This window comes from Helianthus annuus, chromosome 1 (assembly GCF_002127325.2).
Source record: "Helianthus annuus cultivar XRQ/B chromosome 1, HanXRQr2.0-SUNRISE, whole genome shotgun sequence".
Classification (NCBI taxonomy): Eukaryota; Viridiplantae; Streptophyta; class Magnoliopsida; order Asterales; family Asteraceae; genus Helianthus; species Helianthus annuus.
Genome location: NC_035433.2, coordinates 7,092,008 through 7,116,131, shown reverse-complemented (window position 1 = coordinate 7,116,131; position 24,124 = coordinate 7,092,008). Strand labels below are relative to the sequence as shown.

At 37.5% G+C, this 24,124-nt stretch overlaps 2 protein-coding genes and 1 long non-coding RNA gene across 5 annotated transcripts; 1 reads left to right on the top strand and 2 right to left on the bottom strand.

Moving 5' to 3' along the window:
- Nucleotides 1-299: 299 nt before the first annotated feature.
- LOC110930711 lies at nucleotides 300-1,963 on the bottom strand. The gene is made up of 2 exons (XM_035981283.1): nucleotides 793-1,963; nucleotides 300-325 (listed from the first exon to the last, which is right to left on the bottom strand). Exons 1-2 carry the CDS (start codon nucleotides 1,961-1,963, stop codon nucleotides 300-302), a joined length of 1,197 nt encoding a protein of 398 aa, XP_035837176.1.
- Nucleotides 1,964-2,336: 373 nt separating this feature from the next.
- Nucleotides 2,337-7,508, bottom strand: LOC110935184. Its single transcript, XR_002588934.2, has 3 exons — nucleotides 7,422-7,508; nucleotides 3,138-3,204; nucleotides 2,337-2,523 (listed from the first exon to the last, which is right to left on the bottom strand). It is a non-coding gene; the product is annotated as an uncharacterized LOC110935184 (long non-coding RNA).
- A 4,247-nt stretch (nucleotides 7,509-11,755) lies between these two features.
- On the top strand, nucleotides 11,756-17,818 carry LOC110943819 (ARM REPEAT PROTEIN INTERACTING WITH ABF2). 3 transcript variants are annotated; one of them, XM_022185553.2, is made up of 10 exons: nucleotides 11,756-12,043; nucleotides 12,208-12,362; nucleotides 14,285-14,428; nucleotides 14,476-14,631; nucleotides 15,846-15,920; nucleotides 16,016-16,186; nucleotides 16,280-16,387; nucleotides 17,251-17,364; nucleotides 17,450-17,518; nucleotides 17,609-17,815. In XM_022185553.2, the coding sequence occupies exons 1-10, from the start codon at nucleotides 11,818-11,820 to the stop codon at nucleotides 17,690-17,692; spliced, it is 1,302 nt and encodes a 433-aa protein (XP_022041245.1). In that variant the 5' UTR covers nucleotides 11,756-11,817; the 3' UTR covers nucleotides 17,693-17,815. The 3 variants fall into 3 exon arrangements, with proteins under 3 accessions (XP_022041245.1, XP_035833994.1, XP_035833995.1); XM_035978101.1 differs by lacking the exons at nucleotides 14,285-14,428; nucleotides 14,476-14,631 and having other exon boundaries at nucleotides 11,767-12,043; nucleotides 16,016-16,198; nucleotides 17,609-17,818; XM_035978102.1 differs by lacking the exons at nucleotides 14,285-14,428; nucleotides 14,476-14,631 and having other exon boundaries at nucleotides 11,767-12,043.
- The last annotated feature ends 6,306 nt before the right edge of the window (nucleotides 17,819-24,124 follow it).

Sequence of the window (24,124 nt, the reverse complement as noted above, 5' to 3'; positions counted from 1 at the left end):
CATATAGCTTGTTATGGTTAAGCTATGGTATTAAGAAGTCACACCAAATTAACCACGCTTCCGCAAAGCCAGGGTGTGACACCCGGTAATCGATACACATACGCATGCTTCCGTCTTTCTTTCTCACGAACAGTACCGGTGCGCCCCAAGGAGACACACTCGGCCTTATAAATACTTTGTCAAGCAGGTCTTGAATTTGGGACATCAGCTCTTGTAATTCCGACGGTGCGAGTCGGTATGGAGCTTTAGCTACGGGTTTTGCGCCCGGAATCAATTCAATTCCGAACTCTACTTCCCGTTCAGGCGGTATTCCCGGTAAATCTTCCTGAAACACATCTCCAAAATCTCGTACTACAGGTACATCTTCAATCTTCCGTGGTTCTCTCTCGGGCTCATTTGCGTATATCATGAACGCTTTGCATCCTCGCTTCATAAGCTTGTGAGCTTTCAACATTGAGCACACTATGGGGTTACCTCCTTTTTCACCATAAATGGTGACGTGTTTCCCGCTCGGAGATATTAGTTTTATCTCTTTACGAAAACACACGACTTTTGCATGGTGTTGGGCTAGCCAATCCATCCCAGCGACTACTTGAAATTCTCTCATTGACATCGGAATTAGATCTATCAAGTATTCCTCATCGTCGATGTTTAATTTGCAGCCTCGACAAACATCACAAACTATAAAGCTTTTGTTATCCCCTATTTCAACTTCTAAGGGCACAGGCAATTTCGTCAATACAAATGAAGGATGTCGAATAAACCCATGCGAAATGAAGGATTTATTCGCACCCGTATCAAACAATACACGTGCTGGAATTGAGTTAATTGTGAATATAGCTGAAACCACATCGGGTTCTGTTTTCGCTTCAGCTGCGGTAAGTTGGAAGGAGCTAGCCTTTGCTTTGGGGGCTTCTGCTGGAGACTCCTTCGCGTCTCTCTTTCCAACTAAGTCCGGGCATTCGGACTTTTTATGGCCGGGTTGATAGCAATTGTAGCAAACTGATACCTTTCCCGGGCATAACGAGGCCGTGTGCCCCGTCTTATTACATATGGGACATGGCTTGTCTTTGAATCGACATTCCCCCTTGTGTCCCTTCCCACAGACTTTACAACTTGGCGACCTACCTTTAGCATCCACCTTCTTTCCCAATTCTCCCGTTCGGGCTTTCTTTGTAGGGCTTGGATTTACATCATGTGCCCTTCGCTCACCTCTTTCCACTTGTTTCTTTAACTCGATTTCACGTTCCCGGGCGGTGTTGATAATCTCCGTGAGGGTCTCGTATTTTGACGGAGTCATAAATTCCCGGTATTCAGCACTCAGCATGTTGTAATAGTAATATATCTTTTGTTCTTCAGTGGTGACTAACTCGTCACAAAATCTGAGCTTATCCATGAAGATGCCCGTGATCTTATCGATTGTTTCACCCTTTTGTCTCAGCTGGATGAATTCTTCTTTGATTCTGTTAATAACCGCTTTGGGGTTGTGGTGTTTAAGGAATGGTACCTTAAACTCGTCCCAAGTCATAACCTTCGCCGCTTCGGCTCCCATTTCCTTCTTTTTGTTATCCCACCAATCCTTGGCTTGATTTCTCAATTGACCCGTTCCGTAAGCGACAAAGTCACCTACGTCACAATGGGTTCGTTCAAACACTCCTTCAACATCGCTTATCCATCTTTGGCAAATTATCGGGTCGACCTCCCCGTTATAGATTGGCGGTTTACACGCCATGAATTCTTTGTATGAGCAGCCTTTACGTTCTCCCGTTTTGTCTTTCATAAGGTTGACCGTATCCTCCAACCTTTTAACTCGTTCTTCTACGAGTGACAACACCGTACCTTGAATCTTGTCTATAAACCCAGATAGACTGCTTTCAATTGCCTTTCCTACTTCCTCGGCAATTATTTCTTTCATTTGTTCGGTGCTTGTCGGCACCGGATCATTATTGCTCCCTTTCGACATCTTGAAACTGAAATGTTTACATCAAGCGTTAAACATTTCATTTATGACATTACTTTGTTTGTTTCGGTTTAGCCAAGTTCCTAACTTGCTTTAACCGTTCACATTTAATGCACTTTCCGGGTTTGAGTGTGTTAACACACTCTTCCCATGCATATCAATTCGTTTCTCATTCCTTACATAAGACCTAATCCACTAACATAATAAGTTAATTCTTACCGGACGATCGATCAAGCTTGAACCGAACACTTTGTTGACAACCTTAAGCTCTGATTACCAACTTGTAACACCCTTAAATTTTTCACTTGATTTTAATAATAAAATACACCATTTTTGTCAAAATATTGGTTAAGTGACATAACATTCGTTAACGGAGTTCAAAAGTACGTTAACCTTAGTCAACTAATGACTAGGTTAAAACATTTCAAAAGTAGTTTAACAAGTGTTTACAACCCATACACAAAGTCTACTAAAGATTTAAAACATCGCGGAAGCTTCTAAATGTAGTGTTCGGTTCTTCAAAGTTTGCTTGACCGTCATCCGTAATCCGTGAGTACCTAGAACTGAAATATTTACACAAACATTTGTGTTAGAACGCTAAGAAATAATACTTGATCAAAATTACGATCAAAGTGAACTTGAGTATTTTCAATTATACAAAATATACACAGATTCAGGCTCTACCGTAACTTACGGTTCCACCGTAAGTTACGGTGGTCAATTTACTATAATGGTCCACCGTAAATCAGTAGATCCCCACCGTAGCCCTCTGAACTTTACCGTAAGTTACGGTGACACCGTAACTTACGGTAGATCCTGCACATATGAGCTTTGGCTTTTTGTTTGTTTTGCCTACACCTTTTTCTCGAATTCTTATTCTATCAAACCAACATAGTGATTTATCGTGCTTTAGTAACTCAATGTTTAATCAATAACCACAAACAAATCAATCGTATTACAAAGCAAAATCCATGCTTTATTTGATTATTCGACCCGTTTGGCTCGTCTAAGGAATCCTCCCATATGACGACTACCAACGAGTCCCAACCAAATTTTAGACCAATTATTCAATATAGCGACATCGTCGCTTTAATTCAAAACAACCCATATTCTAAAATTCACTACACATAATATAAACATCAACACTTACTTAATTGTAACGGGTCAAGTTACATACCTTCAAAGTAGGCCCTTCAAACGTGGTTCGCCACTCGCTTGCCCGCTTGACGCTCCTGCGTCCTTTCCTATAGAGTCCATTTATAACATATTTAGAACTCTCTTTAATTCACAATACACATAATACACCGTAACATCATAATTATGTGTTTTAGATTAAATTTCAGTTTTAAGCCTTCTTTGAGGCATTATCACAAACACTTTATGGGCAGATTTTTACATGATTAATTATCAAGTTCTCTAGCTTATCACCTTGTCCTAGGTTCAATTCAATCAACCATTTTTACATGAACTTTATCCTTATGAATTCAGAAATCGTTTCATAATTGTAAATTTACACTAGAACAACCCTCAATTCCCTAAGGTTTATCAAGTTCTACATAACCCACTAACCACCTACAAGGGTGTTCATGGATTTTGCTAGATTAACACATGATTTCAACTTGTATTTGTCTAGGGTTTGTCCCTAGACACTATAGTGTTCTTATTCTACCCAATTAACAAATATGCAGTACCTAATTTCAGATTTCCCAAAATTGTGAGAATTTCGAGTAGAGAAATTTCACCAATTTTTACATACCTTGTAACCATCTTGCTGTGAGGATCACTAATCTTAGCTCTAACTTCGATTTGGGACAGATCTTGGCCTTCAATTTGTAAGATTTTGAAGAATTTAGGGCTTGAAGAAAAAGCTCCTGGTCGCCCCTTTTGTTTTGGTCGACCAACACACCTTTTGTGTGTGTTGGTGTGTGTGTTTTGGTTACTAATTGAAAGTAATTTCAATTTTAACACTTTCAGTCCCTTAACTTTTGTTTTAATCCATTAACTACTTATAAGTGGTTCCCTAACTAGGTTAGTGCCATTCATAGGTAGTTTATTTTACTAATTTATTCACAACACGATTTTTAACTAAAATATTTTTATTTTCGGGATGTTACAAGTCCATCCCCCTTAAAAAGGGTTTCATCCCCGAAACCAAGGTACGTACCAAACAATGTAGGGTAGAGACGTCTCATCTCTTCTTCGGACTCCCATGTAGTGTCCGAACCTTTCCTGTGCTCCTATTTGACCTTAACTTGATTAATCACCTTGTTCCTCAAACTTTTCTCTTTACGATCTAAAATCGCAATTGGTTTTACTGCATAGTTGAGACTGTTATCCACCTCGATATCATCATAGTGGATATGAGTGGTTTCGTCGGCCAAACATTTTCGGAGGTGTGACACGTGGAACGTGCTATGAATCCCACTCAACTCTTCGGGTAATTCGAGACGATAAGCTACTTTGCCAACCCGTTCAACGATCCTGAATGGCCCAATAAATCTCGGGCTTAGTTTCCCCCTTTTTCTGAATCTAATAATGCCCTTCCATGGGGAAACTTTTAGCATAACCATGTCACCAACCTGAAATTCAATTGGCTTATTCCTTTTATCTGCATACGCCTTTTGCCTATCTTGAGCCGCTTTCAAGTGTGTCCGAACTATGTCAATTTTCTTATTCGTAGTTCGGATTATATCGGTAGGTGCTATCCCTCGTGGACCCACTTCTCCCCAACATACCGGAGTTCGACATTTTCTGCCATATAACAGTTCATACGGGGCCATCTTAATGCTCGCGTGATAGCTATTGTTATATGCAAATTCGACCAAGGGTAGATGGACATCCCAACTACCTCCGAAGTCGATAATGCACGCCCGCAGCATATCTTCCAACGTTTGTATTGTTCTTTCACTCTGCCCATCCGTTTGTGGATGGTAAGCAGTGCTAATGAACAATTTAGTTCCCATTTGTTCCTGAAATTCTCGCCAAAACTTCGAAGTAAACCGAGTATCCCTGTCTGACACAATGGATATCGGTACCCCATGTCGTGCTATGATTTCATTGGTATACACTTCCAACATCTTCTCAGATGTATATGTCTCACGTATTGGGATAAAGTGAGCACTTTTCGTTAGTCTGTCTACGACTACCCATATAGCATCGTACCCACGGTTAGTTTTGGGCAATTTGGTCAACAAATCCATGGTGATTTGTTCCCACTTCCAAACTGGAATGTCCAACGGTTGAAGTTTACCGTATGGTTTTTGGTGCTCCGCCTTGACTTGTAAACATGTCAAGCATTTCTCTACTTTCTTCACCACGTCTCTTTTCATCCCGGGCCACCAATAGTTTTGCTTTAAATCATTGTACATTTTAGTCGCTCCCGGATGAATCGAATATCGGGATTTATGGGCTTCTTCAAGTAAAAGTGTCTTCACCCCACAAGTGTTTGGAACCCATATTCTTCCGAATCGAGTCTTCAACCCGTTATTCCCATCCGTCAAATCTTTTAACTGCCCGATTATTCTTTCCTTCTTCCAATTCTCCTCTTTTACTGCTTCTAATTGTGCCTCTCGAATACGTTCAAATATACCCGAGGTCACCATGAGTTGCATCGACCTTACCCGTATTGGGACGTAATCCGCTTTTCTGCTCAAAGCATCCGCTACCACATTTGCCCTTCCGGGGTGGTAGTGTATTTCACAATCAAAATCCTTCACCGTTTCTAGCCATCGTCTTTGTCGCATATTTAACTCTTTTTGATCAAAGAAGTATTTTAAGCTCTTGTGGTCGGTGAATATGATGCATTTCACCCCATATAGATAGTGCCTCCATATTTTTAAGGCACATACTACCGCAGCCAACTCAAGATCGTGTGTGGGATATTTCTCCTCATGTAATTTCAATTGCCTCGAGGCATAAGCTATAACTTTGCCCCGTTGCATCAAAACACATCCGAGTCCCGACAGTGAAGCATCCGAATAAACTACCATATCTTCGACCCCGTCCGGCAATGTCAGTACCGGAGCTTGTGTTAACTTCTCTTTTAGCGTCTGAAACGCTCTTTCTTGATCGACACCCCAAATGAACTTCTCTTTCTTTTGGGTTAGCTTTGTTAGCGGTAACGCAATCTTGGAGAAATCTTGAATGAATCTCCTATAGTATCCCGCAAGCCCCAAAAAGCTTCTAATTTCCGAAGGGTTCTTCGGGGGATTCCATTTTGACACAGCCTCAATCTTGGACGGATCCACCAATACTCCGTCGGCACTTATGACGTGGCCAAGAAATTGTACCTCTCGTGACCAAAAGGCACACTTAGAGAATTTCGCATACAGCCTTTCTCGTCTAAGTGTCTCTAACACTTCTTGTAAGTGGTGTGCGTGTTCAGCTTCACTTTTCGAATATACCAAGATATCATCGATAAACACGATGACTGACTTGTCCAACATTGGCTTGCAAACCCGGTTCATGAGGTCCATGAAAGCCGCGGGTGCATTTGTTAGCCCAAATGACATTACGAGGAATTCATAATGTCCATATCTTGTGCGGAAAGCCGTCTTCGGTACGTATTCTTCTTTGACCCTTAGTTGGTGATACCCAGACCTAAGGTCAATTTTTGAAAACCAGTTCGCACCTTGTAATTGGTCGAACAAATCATCTATCCTAGGAAGCGGGTATCGGTTCTTTACCGTGAGTTTGTTTAACTCCCGGTAATCGATACACATACGCATGCTTCCGTCTTTCTTTCTCACGAACAGTACCGGTGCGCCCCAAGGAGACACACTCGGCCTTATAAATCCTTTGTCAAGCAGGTCTTGAATTTGGGACATCAGCTCTTGTAATTCCGACGGTGCGAGTTGGTATGGAGCTTTAGCTACGGGTTTTGCGCCCGGAATCAATTCAATTCCGAACTCTACTTCCCGTTCAGGCGGTATTCCCGGTAAATCTTCCGGAAACACATCTCCAAAATCTCGTACTACAGGTACATCTTCAATCTTCCGTGGTTCTCTCTCGGGCTCATTTGCGTATATCATGAACGCTTTGCATCCTCGCTTCATAAGCTTGTGAGCTTTCAACATTGAGCACACAATGGGGTTACCTCCTTTTTCACCATAAATGGTGACGCGTTTCCCGCTCGGAGATATTAGTTTTATCTCTTTACGAAAACACACGACTTTTGCATGGTGTTGGGCTAGCCAATCCATCCCAGCGACTACTTGAAATTCTCCCATTGACATCGGAATTAGATCTATCAAGTATTCCTCATCGTCGATGTTTAATTTGCATCCTCGACAAACATCACAAACTATAAAGCTTTTGTTATCCCCTATTTCAACTTCTAAGGGCACAGGCAATTTCGTCAATACAAATGAAGGATGTCGAATAAACCCATGCGAAATGAAGGATTTATTCGCACCCGTATCAAACAATACACGTGCTGGAATTGAGTTAATTGTGAATATACCTGAAACCACATCGGGTTCTGTTTTCGCTTCAGCTGCGGTAAGTTGGAAGGACCTAGCCTTTGCTTTGGGGGCTTCTGCTGGAGACTCATTCGCGTCTCTCTTTCCAACTAAGTCCGGGCATTCGGACTTTTTATGGCCGGGTTGATAGCAATTGTAGCAAACTGATACCTTTCCCGGGCATAACGAGGCCGTGTGCCCCGTCTTATTACATATGGGACATGGCTTGTCTTTGAATCGACATTCCCCCTTGTGTCCCTTCCCGCAGACTTTACAACTTGGCGACCCACCTTTAGCATCCACCTTCTTTCCCGATTCTCCCGTTCGGGCTTTCTTTGTAGGGCTTGGATTTACATCATGTGCCCTTCGCTCACCTCTTTCCACTTGTTTCTTTAACTCGATTTCACGTTCCCGGGCGGTGTTGATATATAGAAATATGTAATAACAATTTATTTCATAAGAAAACAAAACAATGGTATTGTTTATAAATTTGTTTATTATCTAATTCTTTCAGAAGAAAACAAAACAATGGTATTGTTTATAAAAATACAATGGTGTCGCTCGAATTTTTCCTATTATACGTTGTATTTGCTACACAAAATTCAATGGTGTCAGGCGACACCGTTGTTCAAAGTGTGGCTCCGCCACTGCCGTATGTTGATAGTGATACATACATAAATATACAAATCATATATGTGCAAATTGATTCATCAGAAAGATGGGAAATGGTAAAGAGACTTTCATTGAGGCATTTTATCGAACAGTTGGTACTCAACTCAAAACAAAATTTGTATACTTACAGTCGATTGTTGTTTGAAATGCAGTGGGTGGGTGGATAGATAACTTCTTCAGAAAGAGTTGTTCTTGTGGGGTTGAAACAACGAGAATAACCGTCTGTTGCAAAGGGTGAAAGTGAAACATGGTTTCAAAGGCGTGTGACGGTTGAGATTCTTTATGGCCGTTGGGTAATGTTGCTGGGTTGTTGGGTTGTTAGTGGGCTGGGCTTTTGGACTCAAGACACTCGATATTTGGTTGGGCTCAGCCCTCGAACAACGCCCATGGCCCATTTCACCTACACAACCCAACCCAGCCCAAACCCAACCTACCTCAACCTTCTACTCACATTCACAACTCAATCTTTAAAACATTTTTTTTATTAAATATATATTTTTATGCTTACTATTTATCCATAAATGTGTTAAAAATAATTACAATTAATATTTTCATTTGAAAGCGATTTGTTTTAAAACCAAAAATAAATAACAACAATATAAGAAATCTTTTCATAAAAAAACACATGCATTCATCAAACGTAGTTAATGAAAATGACAAACAAGTTAAAAAAACATTGTGTTTTCATATTTATAAAAAAATTAATTAAAAAAATATATTGTTTTTTAATAAACTCGGTTTTTGATAAAATTTATATCGATATGTTCACAAAAAAAAAGTTAAACAACACGTGTTTTCAGATTTTTTTAATAAATAAATATTAAAAAGTTATTAAATAAAATCATGTTTTCGTTAGAATTAATTGTTATAAAGCAAAAATGAAAAACATAATTATAAAAGAACCAATCACTAGCTAACATGTGGCATTTTTTAAATAATAAAAAAATCATCAACCAAGGTTGAGAGCACAACTTGGTCTTAAACATTAAGACTTAAGTCTTAGTGTTGAAGTCAAATGTTACAATAATCTAGTTTTCTTTTAGAGGAACTAACTCACACTCCCACTAATCTTATTCTTAGACGTACACCTTTGTTCATCATAGAGGGTCCTTCAAGTGCACTATTATGTACACACCTCGATATCATTAAGCTACAAACCCTTTGGTAACAGTTGTCTAAATATCACAATTCTTTATACTGATGTTAATATTTTATTTATATATTATTTTTTCTCTTTAAATTGTGTATAAAAAATGGATGAAGAAATGAAAATTTTGGAAAAACTAATTTACTTTAAAATGTTCATACCGAAAACAAAATGATCGAAAAAAACAATATTATTATGATCGATACCATCTTATATGATAATTGCCCAAATAGTAATTTGGGCAATGATTTAAATGCACCCAGGGCATGTGTTATATTCTCCCTGTGAGCTTGTGTGGTCTATGTGACATTGTGGCCCAGAATAAGAACCCAACGCTAAGTTGTGCAACCCCGTGAACTAGCGACCATTTTGTGGTGACGATACCAGAGAAAGGGGCTCTCAATTTCTCAATTTGATTTTTGTGTTTATTATATTATTTTACTTAATATTTAATATCATTTTTATCTAATAAGTTGTATTCATTAGCTTAAATAATCTAAGAATACCATCATGTCTTGTGTCAACTTTCAGAGATAAATTTTAATGAAAACAAGATGTATTCAAATCATGGTATCTTTTGGCCCCGTAAGCGGCTTTAACACGTGCTTAAATTCACATTTCTGATGATAATAAAACCGATAACTTTAAAATATTGAAAAGTTTTTACTGGAATGTTTAATTATTCATTATTTATCATTAAAAAGTTTTAATTAATCTTATCCTATGTTGTTTTAAAATAAGTAAGCAAATATAAAAAAGAGTTAATTATTGTTTTCGTCCCTGTGGTTTGTCAAAAATCACTATTTCAGTCCATTAGTTTAAAAATTGCGATTTCAGTCCCTGTGGTTTCACTTTCGTAACCATTTCAGTCCATGTGGTTTCACTTTCGTAACCATTTCAATCCATTTATTCTATTAGTACAGGGACTGAAATGGTTACGAGATGGACTGGAATGGTTACGAGATGGACTGAAATGGTTACGAAAGTGAAACCACAGGGACTGAAATCGCAATTTTTAAACTAATGGACTGAAATAGTGATTTTTGACAAACCACAAGGACGAAAACAGTAATTAACTCTATAAAAAAATAGTTGAATGGTGAATTGTAGGTATAACATTGTCTCAAAGATTATATTATACGTATTATTATTTAGTTGGACTGGTATATATGAATAATCTAAAATCTCTCGAATAATGCCAATTATGATTTAAAGAACTAAATCTATTTGATATGATGAACGATTTAAAGAATTAAATCTATTTGATATGATGAACGATTTATGTTAGTCAACATATATTGATCATTTTCATTTTTAGAGTTGCAAGACTTCAAGCGATAATTCATGTCAATGTCACCTACCACTCTACTTAGTAAGTTTATGTCGCAACTTGACGCTAGAGATAAAAAAGTATGTGTGATATCCCATATGATTTGAAAACTGGATATATCACAACTTGACACTAGAGATAAAAAGTAAACTTCCGTTTTGCTCCCTGTGGTTTGGTCACTTTAACGGTTCTGCCCCAAACCTTTAAAAATAGCCATTTTACTCCCTGATGTTTTGGTTTTGTTGCCAGTTTGCTCCCTGCGGGGAGCAAAATGGAAAAACAAACAATTTGGATGGAGTTAGAGGCGGAGAGCAAACTGGCAAAAAAACCGAAACATCAGGGAGTAAAATGACTATTTTTAAAGGTTTGGAGCAAAACCGTTAAAGTGACCAAACCACAGGGAGCAAAACGGAAGTTTACTCTATGTCACAACTTGACATTCCATGTACCAGATTTATCATACTACTAAAAGCTTGATAAAAAGTAAATTTTACAACAATGGTCTATTGAAGACAATTATTTATGTGCTAATATTCTTCCTAAAAACTTTTTTCTCTTCAACTTAAGGATGTAATTTTATGCAGACAATACAATTTTCTAGTAAAACCAATTCACTTTCAAACTTTCACACCCAAACCCAATGACCAAACCAAACACTATTATCAAAAGGAATATTGGATTAAGTAACTCTAACGCCGATAGCACTTTTAACTTACGAACTGTACCACACCACTCTCAATTTTCAACTTATTTTTCTTTGGCACTCTCAAACTAACTGAACCCTAACCCAGTTAGCCGATGTCAAATGGCACGTCACCAAACATGAGACTTTGGTTTATCTTTCTCCTAACAAACGTGTTGCAAGGAACTAATGGGGTTTCAAGAAGATACCGACATGGATGAATATACACACACTTACAACGCAACGCAACGCAACGCCTCGGCTTATGGACTTATGGACTGGTGTTTACATAACACACATATTGGTATTGACGTTTTGAAAAATAATCCTTGTGAAACTGTTTATGACTTTACTAGAAAATATTAAATAGTTAGTAATGAAGATTCATTTATTTTTTATTTTAAAATGAAAGAATGGGTAACATAAGAAATAATAAAAAAAAAAAAGTGGTTCCAAGATATTTATATTATATGCATAGAATTTATGTAAAGTCAAACATGCATTAACATAGACTTTGATCATTTCAACTATGCAAAGTCCACTCTCATCTGTCTCTCATCTCATCTCATGGATAACCAAAAATGCCATGAACAAACTACAAACTCCAGAAGCTCTAAGAGGAAGCTAGATGATGAATTCATCGTCACATCGTCCGATGAAACCACTCAACAAGATCTAGCATCTCATGTTCGCGCTCAGGTTCAAATCCTAGACTCCACTGTTTCATCGCTTGAAGCAGATCGCGCGATTGTCAAACATTCCATTCATATCCTCTCGGAGCTCGCTAAGAACCGTATGAATCTACACTTACTTTCTTTCATTTTTTTCGAGTAAATTGTCATTTTAGTCCCTTAGGTTTGGCCCAAAATGCCACTGTAGTCCAAATAGTTTTTTTTTTTCTCCCCTAGGTCCCTAACGTTTGCGGTTTTTTGTCATCTTTGTCATAATCAATTGCAGAGGATATTGTGAACTTAATTGTTGAATCCGGTGGCGTTTCAGCGCTTGTTCAACATCTTCAAGCTCCAGAGTGGAAAGAACTTTCAGAACCAAGGCCGTATGAGCATGAAGTAGAGAAGGGAAGTGCTTTTACTCTTGGACTTCTTGCTCTAAAGGTACTCATTATTCAGTTATTCATCAAAGTTAATAACATAGTTGGCCACCAAGTTTTGTTTTAATTATGATGTTTGTTTTGTCTAATTGTAATTATCGTGTTGGGACCGGCCTTTGGCGTACCAAGCTGAGAAAACAGTAGACGACTTACTAGACGTTAAGTATTTCATAGATATACAAAAAGAAGTTAGGGGAATAGTGCCGCTACATATACAAAAAGAAGTTAGGGGAATAGTGACACGCAGCTGCGTGGCACTTCCCTATTAGACCAGCCGTTTTATTATTTTATATTCGTTTTAAAATTAGGGTTTCGTCTTTAATTTAAAATAAAATTACGTTTTTGCCCTCACTTCAAAATAAAATTATGTTTTTTCCCTCGCTCAAAATTACGATTTTGCCCTCGGTGCAAAATTATGATTTTATCCCCAGGTTACAATTAAAATTTTGGTCCCAGTTCAAAATAATTTTTTTGCTTTTGCCCCGAACTAAAAATGACGATTTTGCATTTTTACCCCGTTTCAAAATCTATGATTTCGCCTTCAGTTTCAAACTATGTTTTTGCCCGGTTCAAAATAAGGAATGCTTTTACCCCCAAATTCAAAATTACGATTTTGCCCCAATTGAAATTAAAAATATAGTTTTGTCACCAGCTTAAAATTACGATTTTGTCCTTAGTGCAAAGTTATATTACGATTTTGTATTTGGTTCAAATTTATAGTATTGCCATCACGTTAACTTTTGGCAAATTACGATTTTACCCAACTCAACAAATACAACTTTGCCCTCAGTTCAAATTACAGTATTGCTATCGTTTTAGTTTTTTTAGCAAATCTATAAGGTAGCGTTCGTTTCATGGAATGGAATTAGGAAGTTTTTCTTTGTAAAATTGATCTTGGTTGGGGGAGGGAGGAATTTGAAATCCTTCACTCTAATGAAATTTGTAACTATTTCAACATTCCTTAGAAATCCTTCACTCTATCCGTTTGGTATGTGGTAAATGGAATAGACGAAGGAATGGAATAGACGAGGTAATGGAATGCACGAGGGAATGCAATGGATCATTACAATTCCATGTCTTGTTTGGTTACCACCTACCACCATGTGTGAATGGAATGAATTATTACTGTGTATGATTTGGTGGCAAGAAAAACGAATGAATAAAATTAGCGGTGAGTAGTGGTGGTGGTGGGCGGTGGTAGTGATTGTGGGTGGTTATAGGTGGCGGTGGTGGGTGGCGGCGAGTGGCGATGCGGCGGGGACGGCGAGTGATGGCGGCGGCGACGGCGGCCGTTGGTGGTGGGTGGCGGCGGAGGTGGCGGTGGGTGGCGGCGGGGGCGGTTGGTGGTGGCGGTGGTGGCATCGACGATGGTGGTGGGTGGCGGCGGTGAGTGGCGTTGGCGGTTGGTCGTGGCGGTGGGTCGTGGCGGTGGGTGGTAACGGTGGCGGGTGGGCGGGCGGCGGCGGCGGTGGCTGTCGGGATGGCGGGTGGCGGCGATGGCGTCGGTGATGGGTGGTGGTGGTGGGTTGTGGCAAAGGTTGTGGGTTGTGGTGTTGTTGATAAATGATGCAAGAGGGGATGGAATGAAAAAAAAAACATGGGGGTGGAAGGAATGATTTTGAGGGAATGGAATGCCTTTTGGAATGGGTGATTCCATTCCATTGACCAACCAAACACCATTTTCTTCATTCCCTCGTAATCATCCATTCCATTCCGCCTCTCGTTCCTGCATACCAAACACTACCTAATGAAGGAATGGAATGTTGAAATAGTCACAAATTTCATTGATTAAAGAAATTTATTGGATTTCAAATTCCTCCCTCCCCATACCAAGATCAATTTTACAAATAAAAGCTTTCCAATTCCATCTCATTTCATTCTATCAAACAAACGCTACCTAAGAGTGTTTTTTTTTTTAATTTACAGCTTGAACATCAACAACTCATTGTTGATGCCGAAGCTCTACCTCATCTTATTACCCTGCTTAAGAGACACAAGGATGGCGAGAAATCTCGAGCAGTCATAAGAAGAGCTGCAGATGCAATCACAAACCTTGCTCATGAGAATAGCATAGGTCGCTTTAATTCTACCATCTACTGTCACTACTTGTGTATTACAGTTTGTCTGATCGACGTCACATTTTCATTTTCAGGGTTGAAGGTGGTATCCCACCTCTTGTTGAATTGCTCGAGTTCGCTGATGCTAAGGTGCAGAGAGCGGCTGCAGGGGCGCTGCGTACTTTAGCCTTCAAAAATGAAGAAAACAAAACTCTGGTTGGTAACTAACTTTCTAGATTGATAGAATGTGTTTTCGGGATCAATGAGATTTTGTGCAAACGAGCCAAGCCCGAGCTCGGCTCGGTGGTAGTTTCTCAAGCTCGGGGCTTGGCTGGATTATTATCTATTTATTAATTATTAATATATTAAACAAAAATAACATAAATAATAGGCTCGTTTAGACTCGTGAGCTCAGGGCCGGCTCTATAGGCTTGGTAACCTAGGCACGGGCCTAGGGCCACCAAAAAATAAGGGCTCCAAGTTTTAAGAAAGTTATAATATATAATATATGTTTTAGTCCCAAATAAATACGTTTATTTTAAAATTAAACTGGTTTTTCATTGAAGGAACCCCAAATACATATTATTTAACAAAAAAAGGCCAAGTTTCAAAACCCATTTCGCCTTGATTTCCAACTATTACAACACGACAACCATCGACCTAATCATTAATATTTAGCGGCCTAAAGCCCCTAAATACAGCCGCAATCATCATTCCCACTTTCCATCGCAACCTGCTTTCAGTTTCTAGGCTATTGGCTATCACTAGACGAAAAAGTAAGGGTAATCACCCATGGCGTAGGGATTGGAGTAGAGTTTATCGGCGAAATTAGGGCCCCCACTTCATAGTTCGCTTAGGGTCTCCAAAAACGTAAGAACGGCCCTGCGTGAGCTCGATAAGTAAAGCTCGGTCTCAGGCTCGTTTACTAGACAAGCTTATTTTTAGGTTCGGGTTCGGCTTGTAAACAGGTTTAAATAAGCTCGGCTCGGCTCGTTTGCTAGACAACTTAAAATAAGGGTTATTGTCAGGGGCGGACCTACCCTTTGGTCAGGGTGGGCGGCCGCACCCCTTGAAAAAGAAATTTTAGTGTATATTTTAGGCAAAAAATCCGACCGCACCCCTTGAAAATATGGTTGAACACCTTATCCGCACCCCCAACAAATAATTTATGGGTCCGCCACTGGTTATTGTTATTAAATATCAATAAAAACGAATATTACACTGATAAGGCTCGACAATCCTGACAAGCTTCATAACCCAAGCTTGAGCTTGGGCTTGATAAATAAACGAGCTTTATTTTAGGCTCAAGCTCGACTCAGGCTCGATAAGGCTCATCTCTTTTCAAGCTTTTTCTTGAGTCAATCTTGAGCCGCTTGGCTCGTTTGCACCCCTAGTTTTTTTTTATATTGAAGTTCTGTCTCAATCTACAGATAGTGGACTGCAATGCTTTGCCTACTCTTATTCTAATGCTTCAGTCTGAAGATGTAGCAATACACTATGAAGCAGTAAGTTATTTTATTTCTCGACTGATTAAATCTCGCACTTATCTTTACTTATAAGATTGCTTGTAGATAAAAATGTTTTCTGAATGACGTCTCAGGTTGGTGTAATCGGGAATCTTGTCCACTCGTCCCCCAACATAAAGAAGGAAGTTCTTCGTGCTGGAGCGTTACAACCCGTAATTGAATTGCTTAGCTCAAGTTGTTTAGAGAGCCAACGTGAAGCGGCTTTATTGCTTGGACAGTTTGCCAATGGTGATACAGACTGCAAGGTTGATAGAAACGTTAGTTCATTTATTATGTTCGTTTCTAATCATGGTCCTAAAATGTCTATTACCAACTCTTAACAATTATTTTTTTTGCAGATTGACATAGTTCAAAAAGGTGCGGTTGGGCCACTAATCGACATGTTGCAGTCACCCGATGCTCAAGTAAGGGAGATGTCAACTTTCGCCTTAGGAAGATTGGCGCAGGTAGTAACATGTTTATTTAAACACGCATGTTTAAATACCATAGTTGTTGAATTTAGTTTTTTGATAGTAAATGATAACCTTCCCTAAGCGACATATCTTTTTATGGATTTAGTTTTTTTGTTACAAATGAGTCTTAACATGAGAAGTGAAAAAAAAATTAATCTGCCTAAGCATGATGTTTAGTTGCAAAATGTAAAAAGAAAAAATATCTACTAGTGTAAATACACGATTGTTTTTTTCTATTTTAGATTCTGGGACTAAAATACATGCTTGACAAGATGGGAAAAAAATAAAAATAAATCCCCCCTTCACTTCTCATGTTAAGACTCATTTGTACAATAACCTTACTCTAGTTTTTTTTTTTTTTTTGTTTGGATTATTTACAGAAAAGTTTTATGATCATTGTTTCTACTTCTAGTCACATGTCTTCAAGGCATTCCCATTACCAAAAACGCATTATTGCAAAACATAAATTAGCAACATCTTTATAAGAATCCATGTTTATGACTTATAAGATTAATCAAAGAGTAAATTTCTGTTTTCATCCCTGAGGTTTGTCCATTTTAACTAGTTTAGTCCAACAATCTAATTTCTAACAAAACCATCCCTAAGGTTTTCATTTCTTAACGCTTTTCATCCCTAAGAATTAAACAAAAAAGCACCCTTAGGGATGAAAAGCGTTAAGAAATGCAAACTTCAGGGCTGGATTTGTTATAAATTAGATTTTTGGACTAAACTAGTTAAAATTGACAAACCTCAGGGACGAAAACAGAATTTTACTCTTAATCAAAAGTAACTTATTTAGATTGCTTGAGCATTATGTGGCTGAATAGTTTTTCACTCACTTGGATATATACAACCAGGCCGGTATTGCACATGGCGGCGGCATACCTCCATTGTTGAAACTTCTTGATTCTAAAGATGATCGCGTGCAACACAATGCAGCATTTGCGTTATTCGGTCTTGCTGATAATGAGGTAATGTGAAAGCTTATGAGAATTATAGCACCATCATGATCATATGTACTTTATGATATAACATTTTATGGAAATGCTTTTCCAGTATAATGTTGCTGATTTTATAAGGGTTGGTGGGGTACAAAAGCTACAAGATGGTGAATTCATTTTCCAAGTGAGTAATTTGAATTATCATTTTGCTAATGTCTTTTTTATATACTCATTTGACGTTTGACATGTGTAATTTGAATATTGGATTTTGCAGCCAACTCGGGATTGTGTGGCCAAGACTTTGAAAAGGCTCGAGGAGAAGGTCAACGAACGTATATGTAAACGGTCTAAGATGTAAGCGTACCGATTCACCCAAGTGATGAATCAACAAACAAATACAATGAACTTAGAGCATTCACATTGGAGCCTCAATATTTATATATTCAATATAATATAGAGTAAAAATAGAGAAACATCATTACATTGGAATCTCTATAATAAATATAATAAAGAAAAATTTATAGAAAGTAAATTACAACCTCTATATTTAGAGGCTCATATCAACTATCTATATTTTTATTGTGAGTGTATAGAAGGAGAAAAAAGTAATAAAGTAATTGTTTGTGAGTATGATAGTGATAGAGATAGAGAGTTGGATGTTGGAGGCTTTTGATAAATAAACAAAATATAAAGAAAAATTGATTTGAGCGGTTAACTAGTTTATGACAGTCAAAATATATTAAAAAAAAAGTCTTGGATCATTTCAAAGATGCAAGATCCCAAGTGAGGATTTTTGTCATTGTTAGGTAGCAGCACTATACTCGGTGAATGTATGTCTAGCTCGACACTAGAGTCAAAACGTATGTGTAATGTCCTGCATGATTTTCAAATTGGGTATATCATGTATGGCTGTATGCCATGCTATTCACCAGAGTTATATTAATGATCTATTTGAGCATTACAAATAAGTATTAACAAAACCTATGAGAAACATAGTTGTTAAAAGCCATCGCCTCTTGTGTCTAGGCCTATTTTACAGGTGAGGCGAGGCAATTGCGCTTTAATTCTCCAGGTGATGGTCCGGGCGTAGATTTCAACGAGATTCCTAGATTTCCAATATTTTCCGGCCAAATTCTCTAAATTCCGGTAAAATTCTAGCTAGGTTTTTACTTTTATCTAAGACAAACTACTTTTCTACACCAGTACACTAAATATTTTAGAACTTTTGGTACAAAATATATGATATTAAATGTTATATAATAGCTTTTGTTTATTTTTTTTAAGAATATTATTATTTTTCTAATACATAATATATTTTTCATTTTTTTTCATCGTACGCTTTTCTTTTCTCAAGCCCTCGCTTTTTTTGCGCCTTGTGCCTATGCCCCAGGCGAGGCCTATACGCCTTGAGTGCGTCTAGCGCCTTTAATAACTATGATGAGAAGGCAATTGGATAACACTCAATAATATGAAATGACATTGTGTTGAAGTCAAATGTTACAATAATCTAGTTTTCTTTTAGAACAACTAACTCACATACCCACTAATCTTATTCTTAGATGTACACGTTCAGGAGTACTTTTACGTACACACCTCGATACAATTAAGCTATAAACCCTTTGATAACAGTTGTTTAGAGATCACAATTCTTTAGGTTGATGTTAATATTTTCTTTAAACATTATTTTTCCTCTTTAACTTGTGTATAAAATTGGATGAAGAAATGAAAATTTTGGAAGCACTAATTTACTTTAAAATGTTCATACCCAAAATAAAATGATCGAAAAAAACAATATTATTAGGATCGATACCATCTTATATGATAATTGCACAAATAGTAATTCTCTCTGTGAGCTTGTGTGGTCTATGTGGCATTATGGCCCCGAATAAGAACCCAACGCCAACTTGTGCAACCTCGTGAACTAGCGACCATTTTGGGGTGACGATATCGGAGAAAGGATTTCTCAATTTAATTTTTGTGTTTATTATATTATTTTATTTAATATTTAATTTAATTTTTATCTAATAAGTTGTGTTCATTAGCTTAAATAATCTAAACATACCATCATGTTTTGTGTCAACTTTCGGAGATAAATTTTAACGAAAACAAGATCATTCAAATCATAGTATCTTTTGGCCTGGTAAGCGGCTTTAACACGTGCTTAAATTCACATTTCGGATGATAATAAGGCCGGTAACTTTAAAATATTGAAAAGTTTTTACTGTAATGTTTAATTATTCATTATTTATCATTAAAAAGTTTTAACTAATCTTATCCATTAGTTGTTTTAAAATAAGTAAGTAAATATAAAAAAATTAGTTGAATGGTGAATTGTAGGTATAACGCCAATTATTATTTAAAGAACTAAATTTATTTGATATGATGAACGATTTAAATAATTAAATCTATTTGACATGATGAACGATTTATGTTAGTCAACATATATGGATCATTTAAAGTTGCAAGACTTCAAGCGATGATTCATGTTAATGTCACCTAACACTCTACTTAGTAAGTTTATGTCGCAACTTGACGGTAGAGATAAAAAAGTATGTGTGATATCCCATACGATTTGAAAACTAGATATATCACAACTTGACACTAGAGATAAAAAAAGTTTATGTCACAACTTGACATGCCATATACGAGATATACCATACTATTGAAAGCTTGATAAAAAAGTCAATTTTACAACAATGGTCTATCGACCATTATTTATGGGCTAATATTCTTCTTAAAAACAATTTTCTCTTCAACTTATGGATATAATTCTATACAGACAATACAATTTTCTAGTAAAACCATTTCACTTTCAAATTTTCATACCCAATGACCAAAGTACCAAACCAAACACTATTATCAAAAGGAATATTGGATTAAGTAACTCTAACACCGATAACACTTTTAACCTACGAATTCTATCACACCATTCTCAATTTTCAACTTATTTCTCTCAACTAACTGAACCCTAACCCATTAACCGAAGTCAGATGACACGTCACTAAACAACTGCCAATCAGATGTCACGTCATCAAAAAAGTTACGCCAGATGCCACGTCACTAAATAAGTGGCACATTGAATGTCGCGTAACTAAAAAGGACAAGTCGTTATGTTGGATCAGTTCTTTTTGTTCATGAAGGAAAACATTAAAACATACCTGTTACAGCAGACAGTGCGTTGGAGAATCCAGTAATGGAGTTCGACATGCTTGTCATCGTGATCTGGTTCCTCCTTAGGGTGCTGACTGATGATGGTGATGATGAGAACTGAACAAGGGAATTCGGTTAGGAGAGGAGGTCGAAAATTGTGATGTTATGGCTAATGGGGTGTCTAATTGTGTAACTGAGTAACCCTTTAACCTCCACATAATTCTCCTTATATGAGCACCCAGGAGGAAACCTAATTAGTTAATAATGGTAATATGGTCCATCAACAATTACCAACTAATTATTTAATATGTTATAATATATTTTGATCTATATTATGTAAATGATTATAATGGCTATAGATTAAATATTAATACATAATATATTTAATCTTACATTCTCCCACTTAGCCGAGTAATCATTTACTATGAGTATTAGATAAGCCTGATCAGGAGTTAACACTCATTTTAGCTTTAAACAAGTACTATAGCAGAGAAATACAGCCGTTGAATCATTATGCGACTCAGGACCCCCATTAATCATACTATAGCCTTAATTTAAAACCTAATCGTCATGATCAAAATACGCGTAAGCCCTTTGTTTGACTTGTAACTTTATTTGTCTATATGCCATTATACCGGTTGAACATATTCTAACAGACATACAAAATCAAACTGAGGAAATTTCATTAATCATAAAACATAAGCTAGTACAATATGCTAAACAAGGTCTTTACTAAATCCCATATTCCGAACATGTTCTTCATAAACCTTAGGAGGGAGACCTTTAGTCATCGGATCCGCATGCATATCTTTAGTACTAATATACTCGATACAAAGATTATTTTCCTCAACTCGTTCATGTACGAACAGATATTTTGTATCGAGATATAAACCAGCTCCAGTCGAACTGTTACTGTTCGAGAAACTAACGACAGCTGAATTATCACAGTAAAGCTTCAATGGTCTAGAAATGGAATTAACGATTTTGAGTCCAGTGATCAGATTTCTAAGCAACATTCCATGACAGGTTGCGTTATAAACAGCAATGTACTCTGCCATCATTGTGGAAGTTGTGGTCAACTGTTCTTTATGACTCTTCCATGAGATAGGGCCGCCTGCTAACATAAAGATATAGCCCGAAGTGGATTTCTTGTCATTTTTGCACTTTGCAAAGTCAGAATCAGAATAGCCCACCACTTCTAAATGATCACTTCTTCTATAAGTCAGTTTATAGTCTTTCGTCCCTTGCAGATATAGAAGCACCTTCTTAGCTGCTTTCCAGTGATCTAGGCCAGGATTAGTCTGATAACGGCCTAGCATTCCAGCAATATAAGCGATATCTGGGCGAGTACAGACTTGAGCATACATCAAGCTCCCGACTAATGACGCATAAGGTATCTGGCTCATTTGCTTCTTCTCAACCTCTGTTGTCGGACACTGGAATGAACCGAAAACATCTCCCTTAACTACTGGAGCGACGGAGGGTTTGCACTGTTGCATGTTATATCGTGTAAGGACACGATCTATGTAAGCCTTCTGGGACAATCCTAAGATCCCTTTGTGTAACGTCCTGCTTTTTTGTACTTTCCATTTATAGAAAGTTTTGTTCGTATTTCTATTTTTGGAAACCTTGTATTCTTGTAATCGTTCCTTTCTTTGTAATCATTGTCAAACCGAGACTTGGATCATTAATGAAACTTGTATTTTGTTACATTTATGTTGTACGCACTCTAATTATGCTCGTATGTTCGATTAGTGAATCAAAATTGTGCTTGAACGTTATTCTTGGAAACTATGTGCTAAACTTGTAATTAATCTAAACATATGCTTAAAGCATGTTCTGAACATGAACGACACTTGGTTTTGATACTCATACGCGTAATTATACTTGGGATATATTCCTTATACTTGGATTCATCTTAAACTATGTTTTTTGTGGCAAATATAGTCCTTAAATGCCCTAAAATCACCAAAATAACAAGTCTGGGGGCTAAATTGTAACTTTTTTAAACTTATTTGGAATAAACAAGCCCGGGCGGCCCGCGTGGACTTACCCTGATATCTCAGGCGGGCCGCATGGACCTCATGTCTGCAGAAAAGTTGGACAGTCGCGACCAGCTTCGTTTTTTAGCGGGATTTCTTGGTTTAAACCGAGTTTTAGCCTTAGTTATCCCCCCAAATCAACCCTAATCACTCCCCTATAAGTACCCAAGGTCCTCCAAGCACTTGGACACTTTCATCACTCTCAAATCTCTCCTAAACACTCTCAAATTCTAGCAAGAATCTGCATTTTCGGACAAATTCATACCCTTGCACTAAAGTGAGTATAACTTGCTCATTTCTTAACGAAATTACTTGGTTCTTCTTCCTACTTGCTTGGATAATCATGGAGTTTGATTCCTTGACGTCTCCTTGGAGAAATCAGACCTGGAATTGCTCTGAAATGGTCCAAAAACTTTCTGTTTTGTTACATACTTGCTTAAACTTCATCCAACTTGTGTCTAACACATCTCACACCAATGTACTAATGCTTACAACCTCTCTTATGGTTGGGTAAGCTTAAAAACATGGTTGAGACACTTAAATCAGAGGATTGAACCACATAAACTTTCTGTTTTGTTAGGGTATTTAACCCACAAGTCATGTCAAGCTTAGACTTTGGTGAATGAGTGATTGTGGAACAACTTGGGTTGTTCCAACATAAAATCCTCACATGATTTGATGATTTATTTTAGTTTAGATTATTTACATACTTGTATTAGTCCTAGTTTTGACCCTCCTTGGTTGTCTTTACATCAAGTGAAGTGGTGAACATTCAAGGGGTCCCTAAATGGAAGCATGTCCTTCCTACCCCATACATGACATTCATGAATAACTCGAGGTGACTAAACGAAGATCTTAATCTTCTACCTCCTACTTGAATTATTGAACTTAATAATATGTAATACTTAACTTAAATATATATATATACACTCATTCGAACCTTTAATATTAAACTTGTGTTTATATGTTAAGGTAGTAGAATACCATCTAAGACTTAACACTCCAAGTATGATTCTAATGGGCTTACTACCCATGAAATACAATATAACCCTAGTGGTTACGTAGTGTCATATAAGAGTGTAAGTTAAAGATGATTATTTTGATATCATACTTTATGTTATGTTAAACTCTGAATTTATAATCTTCCGTTGAACGCCAAACTCACACACCTACGTTTCCTTGTGTAGAAGGACTAGGTGCTCCAACTTAATCCATCCACCAAACTCGCTCGCGGGATTTCAAGTGGGAAAGCTTGCAACCACCGTGAGTATACTCGATCTCTTTTTCCCCTTTACACTTTGGGATGCAACATGTATAATTATGCAAACATCTCTAAACTAAACTAAACATACTCAATCCTTGTACAAACATGAAACTAATGTGCTTTACTTATGATTCTTGTATGCTCTATTTGAACGATTTGGAACGTATATGCTCATTAACTTTGCTAGCCCACCTTAACAATTATAGCGCTATAGGATTTACGCACCGCCCGTTAAACTTGGGGTATTGTTAAGTTAAACATTTACCATCCAGCTATCAATTGGGATTAGGTTATTTTATGCGTTGGATTCTTGGGTTTGATCATAGTGTATGCC

Coding starts and splice junctions, on each gene's coding strand:
- LOC110930711 (XM_035981283.1), bottom strand. CDS start 1,963: ATGTCGAAAGGGAGCAATAATGATCCGGTGCCGACAAGCACCGAACAA. Junction 326..792: donor ACGTGTATTGTTTGATACGG/GTGCGAATAAAT, acceptor GATGTGTTTCAG/GAAGATTTACCGGGAATACC.
- LOC110943819 (XM_022185553.2), top strand. CDS start 11,818: ATGGATAACCAAAAATGCCATGAACAAACTACAAACTCCAGAAGCTCT. Junction 16,187..16,279: donor ATGGTGATACAGACTGCAAG/GTTGATAGAAAC, acceptor TTTTTTTTGCAG/ATTGACATAGTTCAAAAAGG. Junction 17,365..17,449: donor TCGGTCTTGCTGATAATGAG/GTAATGTGAAAG, acceptor ATGCTTTTCCAG/TATAATGTTGCTGATTTTAT.